Source organism: Geotrypetes seraphini, chromosome 8 (assembly GCF_902459505.1).
Source record: "Geotrypetes seraphini chromosome 8, aGeoSer1.1, whole genome shotgun sequence".
Taxonomy (NCBI): Eukaryota; Metazoa; Chordata; class Amphibia; order Gymnophiona; family Dermophiidae; genus Geotrypetes; species Geotrypetes seraphini.
Window position 1 is genome coordinate 170,711,703 of NC_047091.1, and position 15,600 is coordinate 170,727,302.

General features: G+C 44.9%; 1 protein-coding gene across 1 annotated transcript in view; it reads left to right on the forward strand.

Annotated features, from left to right (window-relative positions):
• The window catches only part of SEZ6L (seizure related 6 homolog like), a 143,366-nt gene that overhangs the window by 71,888 nt on the left and 55,878 nt on the right, over positions 1 to 15,600 (forward strand). Inside the window, exons 6-8 of the mRNA XM_033956207.1 lie at positions 1,161 to 1,327; positions 6,225 to 6,419; positions 9,553 to 9,691. Of these exons, the coding sequence (XP_033812098.1) occupies positions 1,161 to 1,327; positions 6,225 to 6,419; positions 9,553 to 9,691 (501 nt within the window). The remainder of the gene's footprint in view (positions 1 to 1,160; positions 1,328 to 6,224; positions 6,420 to 9,552; positions 9,692 to 15,600) is intronic.

A 15,600-nucleotide genomic window follows, 5' to 3' on the forward strand; every position in this document is an offset into this window, starting at 1 on the left:
AACCCGACTGGAATACGGCTCTCGAGGAACGGAGTTCCCTGCCCCTGGTTTAGGGGGTGGGAAAATAATGACCCTTTTATGTTTTGCTTTGAAAATCTCAACCATGAGGGCCACATATTTGCATGTTAGTTGAAGAACTGTGCTTTTGCTACCCTGTAAACCAGGGCTGCCCAAGTCCAGTCCTCGAGATCTACTGGCAGGCCAGGTTTTCAGGATATCCACAATGAATATGCATGAGAGAGATTTGCCTGCACTGCCTTCTTGGTATGCAGATCTCTCTCTCATGCATATTTATTGTGGATATCCTGAAAACCTGGCCTGCCAGTAGATCTCGAGGACCGGACTTGGGCAGCCCTGCTGTAAACCAAACCTTGTTGAAAATATCCAACCTTGGGAAATGCTGTCTTATTAATTACTCCTTTGAGAGATTCTTTATTATATGTGTCCTTAACATAAATAGAAATTTTATGCCCTTTCTAACACTAATAACAGCAATAAGAGATGTTTTATTACATCATAAAATATTCAGATTGCCAGAATCAGAAAAAAAGATAATACAAGCCTGAAGCAGAGGGAAGCAATATTTTTGAAATGTGAAAACATATTCCTGCTACTATAGGAACCTTGAGTAAGCATATATAGAAAGTTAAAACTATATTATTCAAACATGTTCAACAATATTCCCTAATATCTTTATGCTGTTCATAGAAATTACAATAGAGATAAATTTAATTTAATGTGGCTTCTTATATACCGCTAAATCTCCCAAAGGATTCGAAGCGGTTTACAAAACAATTAAATTGACTTAAGTAATGGCCAAAAATCTAATCAGGTACTTTGAATTTCCCTCTCGGGACAGAGAGGGAAATTCAAAGTACGGGCTCACAGATTGCACCTATGAAAGAAATAATTACTTACATTTACCTATATAAAGAGAAGGAGGAGGGAAAAGATAATACAATACATTCAATACTATAGGTGCGTTAAAGGCACAACAGAAGGGAACGATACAAGAGAACAGGAGACGCTCTAAGCTATTGGGGCAATCTAATTTTAGCAGTTCATGTCATCTGTTTCCCATAACTATGATATATTTCAAAATGTGTCTTTGTTTTTTGTTGGGTTTTTTTTTTTTTTAAACCAACTGATTGAATCCACAGAGTGGTAGTCTACAGTGGCGAGAGCAACAAGTCGGCAATCCTTTACGACTCTTTCGTAACCGAACATGTTCCATTTGAAGGCGTAATAAGCGATGGCTCCCTTATTCAAATCGAGTTCACCTCGGATGAAGCTAGGACAGCAGCGGGATTTAACATTCGATTTGAAGGTAAATATGTCTTGAATTCCTTTGGAAGCTCTGTGGCATGCGCTACCCGGGAATGCCGAGGTTATGTCGCAGTTCAGTATGATCGTTTTAAAATCTTTGATAAAATGTTATTTTTGAATAAGGTTCTCTATTCTTATTGGTTAGGTGAGCTGGAAGAGGACAGGATGATGAGAGCGAATACGTACTGGCAGTGATTTTTTTAGCTGGTGTGTGTGATTTGATTGTATACGTTGACTGGAATCCACTTAGGCCAAGATTCTATACAAGACAGCTAATTGGTGCTGATAATTGGCAATTAACAACTTGCAATTGATGTTAATTGCACTTAATTGGATGGTTGGTGCCTACCACTTTGAGGCAGACCAAGGCGCCTACCAGAAAGTAGGCGTGTTTAGGGGTGGATCATGTGCGTGTTTTACAGGTAAGTGCCTGTTTTGGACTTAGGTGCCAGTATTAAAACAAGTGTATCGCAAATTGTCTGCCGCCGCACAGGTGTGCCAACAGACACCGACAAGGAGAAGAGGCGCCAGTGCCAGCTGACTGGTTACAGGACGCACCTCTTGTGGCGAGAGGCATGTTCTATAGGCAGTTAGCGCTGGTGCCTCTCCGTACCTCTCCCTCTCCAGCATTCCCCCCCCAGCGGTAATGGGAGGGGCAGGGCCATGGCTGGACGGCATCCATACATGCATGGACGTCAACGTGATGACATCACACATGTATATGATATCATCATGTCAACATCCGTGAATTTCTGGATGTCCTCCAGCTACGGCACCACGTGTAGTGTGCTGAGGCTTCAGAAAGTTTACGTCACACTGATTTAGACCAAGAAAACCCTGGCATAAATATGGTGTGCCTAAGATTAGGATGCCTAAGACCTCTTTAGGTGCCGCAAGGCACAATTCTATAAAGTGTTCATAACTTATATAGAATCGTGCCTAAGTGGCACACTGCTCAGCACCTAAGTTTTGGGTGCCATTTATAGAATCGGGTGGGGGTTACCAGATTTTCCAGAACGAAAATCTGGACCCATGGCCCACCCACTTCTACCTGGCCCCACCCAAGTCACACCCTGTTCTTCCCCCCAGCCCCGCCCCTCAACCTGTTCGCTTGTCGGGAGGGCATCTGCGCATGCACTGGTGAGATGTGATGATGTCACACGCCTGCGCGTGATGTCACCGCGTTGCATTCACGCACGCATAGATGCCGTCCCGACGTCGCTGCCAGACAAAGAGCCGGGTTTTGAAGAGCCATCCGGGTCCCTGGACATGTCCTCGAAAAGGAGGACATATCGGGGGAAATCCGGACGTCTACTAGAATCAGGCCCTTAGTTAACAGCAGACTAGAAATGTTTTAAATAAAATCAAAGGCAGAAAGTGACTAGTGGCTCACTAATAATTTAGTGGTATTAAACTGGGTCAGAGAAGCGCTGAGTGGGTCGTGAGAGGAAATGCAACAGGCACTTAACCAAAGAGTACTTCTAAATATCAGCTTTGACTGCTACAGAATTCTTTTGCTAGTACTCGCACGGTCCAGGGACAAAGTCGGGCCGGATCTGGAGATTATCCAGCAATACTAATATTTAATGCCGGTGCTTGGATAACTAACTGAGTGCAGAGAACCACAGGAAGAACAGACCGAACTGTGCCAGGTTAGTTATCCAGCTACTGGCCCTGGATATTTACTGGAACCAAATAACTTCTGGCAGTTTTGAAAGTCTCAATTATCCAGTGCTGGTACAGGTAGGGTTACCAGATTTTAGTTAAATAAAATTTGGACCCATAGCCCCGCCCCCTGCCCACCTAGTTCCGCCCCATTACACCCTTATCACACCCCGCCCCCTCAACCTGCTCTCGTCAGTCGGTCGGGCGTCCGCGTGCCGACGCCCTCCCAACGGGGTTCTGAAGAAGAAGCTTTTCAAAACCCAGAAAAAAAGTGCCGGGATTTGAAAAGCTGTCCGGACGCCCATACATGCCCTCTGAAAAGACGACATGTCCGGGCAAATCCAGATGAATGGTAACCCTAGGTAAAGGCATTAGGTTCGGTACTGAATATTCAGATTTGATTCAGCCTACGGCAGTCAGTGCTTAAAAGACGATGACCACCATGGGCCAAATATCAACCAGATACTGTCTGCTTCTTTCCCAAAAAGAAACAAGGAAGGAAAGAGAAGGGTTTTGGGATTTGGTTAACACGTTTTCATTTGTAGCTCAAGGTGAGTTGCATTCGAGTACCTAAGATCGCAAGGAAATGTAATGGGGTTTGAACCAACCATATTAGTAGCCTTCCTCTGGACCGACTCCATCCTTTCTATATCCATTGTGACATCACTGATGACTCATCAAGGCTGGCTCTTAGGTATTGGTGGAATAAGGCATTATGACATCACAGTATCAGCTCTGGATATCAGAGACTGAAACTCTTCGCACTATGAGGGAGAATTATCAACATGGGCTACTGTTACGACGTTATTTTACCAATAACCTGCACTATTTTAGCATAGGTTTTACTTTATCCAGTGAGGCCTACTTACTAATAATTGGGATCCAAAGTAAAATAACACATCTTAACTCTAGCCCACCTTGATAATTTCCTTCCTTCTAGAAGAAGCCTTGCTCAATGCTGCAGCCGAAGAACTGTCACTGCAATGACTAAGGCCTCCTTTTACAATGGCGCGCTGGGGCCTTAACGCGCGGAATAGCGCGCGCTAAAATGCCACGCGAGCTAGCCGCTACCGCCTCCTCTTGAGCAGGCGATAGTTATCGGGCTAGCGCGCGCTAAAAATGCAAACGCACCTCTGTAAAAGGAGCCCTAAGCTACATGCATCGAGGAAAAATATATACGAGAGAGAGAAAATTCTCAAGTAGTTTTGCGTGAAGGCTCATGATTCCAGAATGGTACCTTTTGAGCTTGGCAGCCCACAGAAAGGAAAGGAAAGGGGTTGGGACTTGTACGAGGGCTGCTCAAAAAGTATCAGACCTTCATTCATAAAAAAAATACTACGTATTCAGCACTGGTCGCCGTACATGAAGAAGCTTATTATTATTAGGATTTTTCAAGCTTATTAGGATTTTATATACCGCCTATCAAGGTTATCTAAGCGGTTTTTACAATCAGGTAATCAAGGTCCAGAGAAGAGCGACTAAAATGGTTAAGGGGCTGGAGGAGTTGCCTTACAGTGAGAGATTAGAGAAACTGGGCCTCTTCTCCCTTGAAAAGAGAAGACTGAGAGGGGACATGATCGAAACATTCAAGATAATGAAGGGAATAGACGTAGTAGATAAAGACAGGTTGTTCACCCTCTCCAAGGTAGAGAGAACGAGAGGGCACTCTCTAAAGTTAAAAGGGGAGAGATTCCGTATGAACGCAAGGAAGTTCTTCTTCACCCAGAGAGTGGTGGAAAACTGGAACGCTCTTCCGGAATCTGTTATAGGGGAAAACACCCTCCAGGGATTCAAGACAAAGTAGATAAAGATAGGTTTGTTCAACCTCTCCAAGGTAGAGAGAACGAGAGGGCACTCTCTAAAGTTAAAAGGGGATAGATTCCGTACAAACGTAAGGAAGTTCTTCTTTACCCAGAGAGTAGTAAAAAACTGGAACGCTCTTCCGGAGGCTGTTATAGGGGAAATCACCCTCCAGGGATTCAAGACAAGGTTGGACAAGTTCCTACTGAACCAGAACGTACCCAGGTAGAGCTAGTCTCAGTTAGGGCGCTGGTCTTTTACCAGAGGGCCGCCGCGTGAGCGGACTGCTGGGCACGATGGACCACTGGTCTGTCTCAGCAGCGGCAATTCTTATGTTCTTAACAATCTTATACTAATGTCCTTCAAAGTAGTCCCCTTGGGCTGCCACACATTTCTTCCAACGGTTCTGCCCCTGTCGGAAGCAGCGCTGGAACGCCTCTTTTGAGATTGCTCGCAACTGGTCCGTCGCATTCTGCAGGATGTCTTCTGTTGACTGAAAGCTGGTCCCGTTCAGGGGCATTTTCAGCTTGGGGAAAAGCCAGAAGTCACACGGAGCCATGTCGGGGGAGGAGGGAGCCTGAGGAATCGCAGGTGTGTTGTGTTTGGCCAGGAAACTCCGTATCAAATGTGAAGAATGGGCAGGTGCATTTTTGTGATGGAGCTGCCAATTGCCCGCTGCCCACCGATCCAGCCGTTTGAGTCTCACAGCGTTACAAAGGCAACACAAAACCTCTTGGTAGTATCCCTTGGCGATTCGACGATCCTGCAACACCAGGGTCCTCACTTGGTTAATAACGTTCTAATTTCTGGATGTTGAGGGCCTACCAGAACGTGCTTCACTCTCCACTGATGTGCGGCCATCTCTGAAGCGCTTGCACCACTCCTTTATCTGTGTGGTGCCCATCGCTTCGTCCCCGAAGGCCTGTTGAATCTTGCGGATCGTTTCCACTTGGGAATCGCCAAGCTTTACACAAAATTTAATGCAGTAGGGTTATTCAACTTTTGTCAAAAATGAAAATCAGACGGCACTCACTTACACTTCCTCACTCATTGGTGGTCTGCTGGTGACTGACAGCTTCTATAGGCGGGGAAAAATTCAAGCATGTGCATTAGGGTCGCCTACATACATGCACCAAACCACGCCTCCCTAGCTTTATTTGTTTACGCAAGAAAAATTAAGGTCTGATACTTTTTGCCATTTTACAACCACACTTAAAGTGGTTTACATACAGGTACTTCAAGCATTTTCCCTCACCTGGGCTCACCTGGGGCAGTGGAGGATTAAGTGATTTGCCCAAGGTCACAGGGAGCAGCCTGGGGTTTGAACCCATTAACCACTACGTCACACTCTCCTCTGAAGGAAGCTGTTATATCTTTTGTTGGCATTGTGTCTTCATGAACACATTCCATTAAACTTCCCATTTTTATTCAAGCTTTCGAGCGTGGCCATTGCTATGAGCCCTACATTCAGAATGGGAATTTCACAACCACTGATCCAACGTACAACATGGGAACCATCGTGGAGTTTACCTGTGACCCAGGTCACTCCTTGGAGCAGGGGCCTGCAATCATTGAGTGTATCAACATGAGAGGACCCTACTGGAATGACACCGAGCCATTGTGTCGAGGTGAATATTGCCAATTCCACAGGTCTGTTAGTTGTGTTTATATTGAAAATAAGAATTAGATCTGGATTATCTCATTTTATTTTATCATGGCAAACCTATGGCAGTGGTACTCAACCCAGTACACCTAGACATTCAGGTTTTCAGGATACTCGTAATGAATATGCACGAGATAGATTTGCCTAGAATGAAGACAGTGCTTGCTAATTTATTTCACGTATATTCATTGTGAATGACCTGAAAACCTGAGTGTCTTTTCAGAGACAGAGTCTTGATTCCCCATGCCCCCCTCAAGATCACTCAGGATCTACTGATCAAAAATTTACTATCTATACTTTTGTTAACAGTCATCAATACATGATGTTCTACCATATTTTCTGCCACCGCACCCCTAATCTGGAATTCCTTTCCAGCCCCTCTTTTTATATGCTTTTGTAAACCCTCTCTCCCCTCTCTTCCTATATTTTTAAGCTTTGTAAACCATGTCGAGCTCCACTTCCGTGGAGATGATGCGGTATATAAACTTAAGGCTTAGTTTAGTTTAGGGAAGAAAAACATTTGAGATGGATTTTAAAGGATCTCTGAAATGTCTTTTTTTAATTTAAAGATGCTTTCGAATCGTAGAAACTTCAGATGACAACATCGATATCGATCTGAAGTTTTAACTGCTTATTTCCCCTCCTCTTGGTTTTTTTCCTTTCTTTACATATTGTAGTTCATTCCTCTTCCGACTGTGTTCCAGTTCGTCTGTTAAAGTTTTTTGCCTACATTTATCTGTTTAAAACATGTTATAAGTATTCTCTCCCTTTTTTAAAAAAACTATTGGGCATCGCTTACAAGTTTGGATAAGCGATCAATCAAATTTTTTAAATAAACTTGAAACTTGGTTAGGTGTGTCCCAAAGACTGGGTCGACAACCCCTGTGCTATGGGAATAATTTTATGCTCACACAAATAACTTCCGTAATATTGTAACTGGCAGCTCCACCTTTATCCTACCCATGTGTACACTCTATTCCAACGACAACCTATGCAAGATAAAGAGTATATTTTTAGAATAGCGCTTAGACAGAATATTACCGCATACATGCAGAGAGGTACACATGCACAGGTATGTGCTAGTATTCTAAACATTTACATATGTAACACGTTTAAATGTTAGCACCTAGGTATAGACCAGTGTTCTTCAACTGCTGGTCCGTGGACCGGTGCCGGTCTGCAGAAATTTTCTGCCAGTCCACAGGGCCGGCACGTCCATCGGGCAGAAGACAGTGTTCTTGCCACCGGTCCACAGTGTGATCAATGCAGCATCTTCAGGCCGGCTCCCTGAGTGCTGCAGTGCACAAAGCTGTGGGAAAAGGCTCCTACGCACGGCCTGTGCCTGAACCGGAAGGCTTCTCTCTGATGTCACAACGTGAGAGGGAAGACTTCCAGATGACGTGTGGGATGCGCGCAAGGAGCCGCTGCCTACAGCTTTGTGCAATGCAGCACTCAGGGAGCCGGCCCAAAGATACCGCGTTGATTGTACCGTGGACCGGCCCGAAGATAACACCGGGGGTCAGGCCAGAAGGCATGGCACAGCATGGAGGGAGAGAGACAACAACGGTAGGGGGAATGCTTTTATTTTTTTATTTAGTGATTGAGTTGTCTGTTCAGGAAGAAATGCATTTGTTTCTTTTCCTCTGGGGTTGTATTGCTTGCAGAGTTTTTTGCATCTTAGGGTTTGTTTGTGAATATTAGTACTTTTAGTTTTTGGTCCTGCGTTTGCATGGGGTTATCTGTTTTCTGGTAGGACTGAATGTTGAAAAGCATACAGTGTGCTTTGTGTAGTTTAATTTTGTGGTTAAGCATTCTGTGTTCTTAATACAATTATATTGTGTGTATATATGAAAAATGAATGGAAAAAATGGTGTTACAATTAGTACTATTATGGGGGCGGGGTCTGGGGCGGAGATTGGGTGGAGATGGGCGGGGTTTGGCCCACGACTTAGCCCAGTGTTCTTCAACTGCCGGTCCGTGGACTGATGCCGGTCCACAAAATCATTATTTTATTTCCGACGGTTCTTTGGCGTCAAAAGGTTGTATTACAGACAACCTTTTACTACACAGCTTAGGGGGGGAAATTATCAAGGTTGGATACTATAAAGATAGGACAGTTTAACCACTAGCCTGTCCTATTTTAGCACATTAAGCAGGAAGACTTACTTACCAATCACTGGGGTTAACAGTAAAATAACACATCTTAATGGTGCACCGCCTAGAAGCTTGATTAGGCAGTAAAATAAATTTTAAATAAACTTGGAGACCTTAATAACTTCCCCCTTAATTGAAGAAAAAAAGAAATGTATCTTGAAATTGAAATCACTGTTCTATGTCTAGAACGATCAAAGCCATTGTGACATCACTGATGAGGCTGGCTCTTAGGCATTGGTGGAATGAGGCATTATGACATCACAATCTCAGCTCTGGTTACCAGAGACTAAAACACTTCACGTTAAGGGGGGAAGTTAGCAATGTGGGCTCTTGTTAAGGTGGGTTATTTTATCCTTTTATGCAATGAGACCTGATTACACTTCTCCCTCCGTATTCGCTGTGATAGGGGATTAACAGAACCGCAAGTACCGAAAAACCGCGAATAACTTTTTCATATGTTATTCGCTCTTTTCTTTTAAAAACCATCGTGAATATAGTGAAACCGTGAATAACTTGGTGGGAGACCCGGCCTGTTCCTGAAGGAGAGGCAACACACGGTGAAGAAAGTGCTGGGAATCGACGATTGTCTCTGTAAACGCTTGGAATCAGCAATTTCTCTATGCAAGCTGATGTAATTTGGGGGGGGAGGGGAACCAGCAAGCTAAAAACCGTGAATAATCGAAACCATGATTGCTGAAACCATGAATACGAAGGGAGAAGTGTACTAATAACTGGGGTTAGCCGTAAAAGAGCACATCTTGACGGTAACTCACGTTGATCATTTCCCCACCCCCTTACGATGGAACTAATTGCTCTATACATAGTTCTGGTCTTCTTTTCCACCTCTCCTTTTTTTTTCCTTGCTTTTCCCTGCTCTCTAATCCTTTGCTCTTTTGTTATTCTTTTCTCTGCCTCCTCCTCCTCTGCCTGGCTTAATATTTCAGCAATGTGTGGAGGAGAGCTCTCCTCACCTGCAGGCATAATTCTGTCTCCTAACTGGCCAGAGCCTTATGTTGTGGGCGAGGACTGCACTTGGAAGATCCACGTGGGAGATGAAAAAAGGATTTTTTTGGACATGCAGCTGTGAGTATTTAATGATGAAATCTGAAAGCTTTGCAGGACATGCATTTATTTAAGCTGTTCGTTACTGTGTATGTTTCTTGGAAGCTTCTATATCGCTACTAATGACTGGGGGAATCAATCCAGAGCAGTTTGCATGTAGCTTCGTAAAATTGTTACAATACATGAGCTTCAGTAATGGTGCTATAATACATGAGTTAAATATATTGTTATGTATATCTTACCTATATATACCATCTATGTACATATTGTATTATTATAGTTTCTGTATGTCATATATTCATCAAGGAGAAGGAAGACCATGGAAGGGAGAGAAGAGGAAAGAAAGATGCCACACAATGGGGAAGGATGGAAGGAAAGGAGATACCAGACCATGGAGGGGGTGGGGAGGGCATGGGGAGGAGGGAAGGGAAGGAGACAGAAATGTCAGAGCAAGGGAAAGGAAGGAGAGGAGATGCCAGATCATGGAGGAGGAGAGTGAGGTGGAAGGGAAGGAGAGGAGAGAAATGCCAGTGCATGAGGGGAGGGGAGTGAAGGAAATGAGACAGAGATGTCAGACCATGGGATGGAATGGGAAGGAAGGAAGAAAAGGAGAAGAGAGTGATGCCAGAGAATAGGGGAGGGGATGGAGACAGAGAGAGAAAAATGGAGAGGGGGGTGAAGTTGAAATGAATCATCTACAAAGGAGGGGCACAAGTTTATGAAAGGGGCATAGAAAGAGGGAAGATGCCACATGGAAGAGAAAGAGGGCAGACAATGGATGGAAAGGGCAGAGAGAGAGGCAGAAAGTGGATGGAAGGGGCAGAGAGAGGACAGATGCTGTATGAAAAGAAGAGAGTGAAGAGAAGATGATTAAAGCAGAAACAACAAAAGGTAGAAAATATGTTTGTTTGTTTTTTGCTGCTTTAGAACACTGTCCTGCAAGCTTTCTCGAGCCACGGCACACTAAAGATAGTGGCCGTGGCTCGAGGCACCAGGAAGTGCACGGATATTGCCATGAGGACATCACGCGCATGCGTGACATCATCATGTCGATGTCCGCGTGTGTGTGAAGGCCCTCCAGACGGGCCCGGAGATGCCAGTGGGGGGTGCCAGAAGGGAAGAGGGCCAGACAGAAGGATAGATGCTGGCGCCCACTGATTGCCTACAGGACGAGCCTCTCGCCGCGAGAGGCACATCCTGTAGACCAGTGGTTCCCAAACCTGTCCTGGGGGACCCCCAGCCAGTCAGGTTTTCAAGATATCCCTAATGAATATGCATGAGAGAGATTTGCATACCTGTCACTTCCATTATATGCAAATCTCTCTCATGCATATTCATTAGGGATATCTTGAAAACCTGACTGGCTGGGGGTCCCCCAGGACAGGTTTGGGAACCACTGGTCTACAGGATGTGCCTCTTCCCATTAGGGATATCTTGAAAACCTGACTGGCTGGGAGTCCCCCAGGACAGGTTTGGGAACCACTGCTGTAGACAGTCAGCTGGCGCCAGCGCCTCTCCTCCTCCCCATTGTACTGCGGCACACCTGAAATCTCAGGAGGCACAGTAGTGGGCCTTGGCACACAATTTGAGATACACTGCTTTAGAATAAAGTAATATTGTAGCTGTACTGATAAGGAAATTCTTCAACAAAGAACACTACAGGATCATTGTTCAATCCCTGGTACTAGGACTTGTGGACTACTGCAATATCCTATATCTACCATGTCCTACAAAAATGATAAAAAAACTACAGACCATTCAGAACACGGCTCTCAGACTAATCTATTCCCTCGGAAAATATGACCACATAATTAACGCCTACCTAGACTCACATTGGCTACCGATTAGAGCCAGAATCCAATTCAAACTATACTGCCTAATCTTCAAAGTACTCAACGGTACAGCACCTGCCTATCTAATCGATCGCCTACACCGTAACCTTCCACCCAGAATAAGAAGAACACTGACACCATTCTCATATCCACCACTCAACGGCACTCATCGTAAAAAGCTTTACGATAACCTAATAGCAACGCATGCAGCAAAACTCGAACCCTCCATAACCAGATTGTTAACCTCAACATCTGACTTCAAAGCATTCCGCAAAGAAATCAAAACGCTACTTTTCAAAAAGCATATTCAAAACACCTAATCCCCTCTTCCACATACACCGACCAGGTTACCCACTCCCTGACACCATATCCTCAACCGACCAAAAAAAAAAAAAAAAAAACCTAATTCATCCTACCGATCATATTACCTACCAACGCCTGGAAAAAGATTTGATATGTAATGTAATATAACTGCTTCATCCAATGTTACCAAGTCTATACTCATTCTGTAACTATGTCTTACCCTAAATGTCACGTACCCTCCTGGAAATGTCCAGCTTCTTCTTATGTAATCCGCTTTGAACCGCAAGGTACAAGCGGAATAGAAATCACTAATGTAATGTAATGTAATGTAATAAAAGTTTATAAACAGGAATTGGAAATAAGACAATCTTTTTATTGGACTAAACCCCCTTCCATGGTTCATAGACAAAACCGCCGAAGACAAAGGCGCGCACCGACAACTGAGCACAAGACGGAATCGCGCGGCGAAGAAAAAGATTGTTTTTAGGGGCTCCGACGGGGTGTTTTGTTGGGGAACCCCCCTACTTTACTTAATGCAGATCGCGGCGGCATAGTGGGGGGTTTAGGGGGTTGTAACCGCCCTCATTATACTGGAAACTTAACTGTTTCCCTGTTTTATAGGGAAAAAGTGAAGTTTTCTGTAAAATGTGGGGGGTTACAACCCCCCAAACCCCCCACAATGCCCCAACAATGCGGCACGATCTGTATAAAGTAAAGTGCGGGGGTTCCCTCCCCCCCCCACACCCCTCGTCGGAGCCCTTTAAAACAGTCATTTTCTTCGGCACGCGCCTCCGCGTTGCGCTCAGTTGTCTGCGTGCGCCTTTGTCCCGGCGCGCTTTTGACCTGACACCCCCTTCCACAGGTCAGGACAGGAAATCTTACCAGCAGTATACTGTACTGACCTGAAGCGTTTGCTTTTTTATTTTGATGTGGACTGATCCTGTTAATGAAACACTATATGGACATTGTGATAGAACTGCTGTGGAGTTTTTTCGAGCCCCACACACACCCCCTCGGAGCACTCTAAACGATTAATAATCGGAAGAACCATATATGCTGGGAGGTGGGAAGCTGATATGCACGGATGGGGAGAGGGACCTTGGGGTGATAGTGTCTGAAGATCTTAAGGCGAAAAAACCAGTGTGACAAGGCAGTGGCTGCTGCCAGAAGGATACTGGGCTGTATAAAGAGAGGCGTAGCCAGTAGAAGGAAGAAGGTGTTGATGCCCCTGTACAGGTCATTGGTAAGGCCCCACTTGGAGTATTGTGTTCAGTTTTGGAGACCGTATCTGGCAAAGGATATAAGAAGACTTGAAGAGGTCCAGAGGAGGGCGACGAAAATGATAGGAGGCTTGCGCCAGAAGACGTATGAGGAGAGACTGGAAGCTCTGAATATGTATACCCTACAGCAGGGGTCTCCAAAGTCCCTCCTTGAGGGCCAAATCCAGTTGGGTTTTCAGGATTTCCCCAAGGAATATGCAGTGAAAGCAGTGCATGCACATAGATCTCATGCATATTCATTGGGGAAATCCTGAAAACCCGACTGGATTCGGCCCTCAAGGAGGGACTTTGGAGACCCCTGCCCTAGAGGAAAGGAGGGACAGGGAAGATATGATTCAGACGATCAAATACTTGAAGGGTATTAACGTAGAACAAAATCTTTTCCAGAGAAAGGAAAATGGTAAAACCAGAGGACCTAATTTGAGATTGAGGGGTGGTAGATCCAAGAGCAATGTTAGGTAATTCTACTTTAAGGAGAGGGTGGTGGATGCCTGGAATGCGCTCCCGAGAGAGGTGGTGGAGAGGAAAACGGTGACGGAGTTCAAAGAAGCATGGGATGAACACAAAGGGTCTAGAATCAGAAAATAAGATTAAATATTGAACTAAGGCCAGTACTGGGCAGACTTGCACGGTCTGTGTCTGTATATGGCCATTTGGTGGGGGATGGGCTGGGGAGAGTTTCAGTGGCTGGGAGGGTGTAGATGGGCTGGAGTAGGTTTTAACGGAGATTTCAGCAGTTGGAACCCAAGCACAGTACCCGTAAAGCTTTGAATTCTTGCCCAGAAATAGCTAAGAAGAAGAAGGAAAAAGAAAACCAACAAATTTTTAGATTGAATCAGGTTGGGCAGACTAGATGGACCATTTGGGTCTTTATATGTCGTCATCTACTATGTTACTATGTTAGTGGGGGTGCCAGCACCCCTCCCCCTTTCTTCCCCCCTTCCCTTCTCCCGTACCTCTAGTTCGCCACGAGCAACAACGTTAACATGTTCCTCGCAACCACGCCAGCTCTTCCGCTGACTTCACTTCCGGGTGCTGCGCATGGGAGATGATGTCAGAGGGAGAGCCGCCGGGGCGACGAGGAGCACATTGAAGTCGTCACTCGCAGCGGTGAACGACCAGAGGTACGGAGAAGGGAATGGAGGGCGTGTGCGAAGCAGGGAGGAGGGATCAGGGAAGGAGTGGGAGGGGGTGGAGATGAGGGGCATCTCTTACCCTCGCTATGCCACTGCTTAGTCCTACTAAATTTTCAGTGCTGCGCAAGCAGATGCCACGCAGCCATCGCCCCAAAGCCCTTTAAATCTGTTTGGTTTTCGGCGCAGTTACCACAGTGGCAACCGCTAGCGTGGCTTTGTAAAAGGGGAAGTTAACTTAGGGGTCCTTTTATCAAGCTGCGGTAGGGGGTTTAACGCACGTAATATCGCACGTTAAACCGCCTGCCGCGCTAGCCAAAAACGCAGGCGTTAGTTTTTTAGCCGGCCGCGGGGGGTTAGCGCGTGACGACATGTCCGACGCGCTGACCCTGCTAGCGCAGCTTGATAAAAGGACCGCTAAGTGGAATAATTCTCAAAAGCCTGTTTTTACAAATCCGCAATGGAGGTTTTTACCACAAGCCAGCAAGGTAAATGTTCCGAAGTTCATAAAAATCCTATGAGCGTCGGAGCATTCACCTCGACGGCCCGCGGTAGAAACCTCTACTGCGGGTTTGTAAAAGGAGCCCAAAATCAGAAACATAAATTTTTTGAGTATCAGGCCCAATATAGTTAAATTTGTATTTGAATATTTCTTACATCAAGAATTCATATCATGGATTAAAGGGTGACTCTTTTGTTTGTTTAATATATTCTTTTTTTTAAAAAAACCAAAACCTACCAATTAGATTTTCAGACTGAAATTTCATTGCCTTTGAGCTAGATCAAATTAAGAAATATTTTATCAGGGATAATGGAATTAACGTAAGTTGTTTTACTGAAATACACGCTGTAAATTAATTGAGTCTAATTTATAGTTCAAACTTGGTTATGAATTAATTTAAACAACTTTACTTATGACCTTGCTTAAGTAATTCCAGATCACCTTAGGATGTTCAACCAGCTGCGGGTCTAATTTGCTGTCTTTTCCATTCAGTGTCTACAGGAAAGAAGATTAGAAAATCAGATCCTTAGTGACTCAGTGGGGTAGATGAGCTTTGAGTCCATTTTGGGTGCCTGTAACTTTTGGCTACTGCTGTTTGAGCACCAGACTTGTGGACGCGCAAATGGTGTAATGGCCAGTGGAAAGCAAGGCCCGTGGCTGCTTGCTGTTTCATAGAAGGAGTCAAGATGTCGGAAGTTCAGCCAAGGGTGTATAGTTAAAAAAAATCACTTTATTGGAGAATATGTCACAATAGCTCAAAGACTCGACTCTGGCAGTGTTTCGGTGTACGTGCCTTTATCAAGAGTCTGTCTCGAATGTAGACACCATGAGCACAAGCAATTGGCTCAAAAAGTTGAAGTCTGGTGAAAGCAAGGAAGTT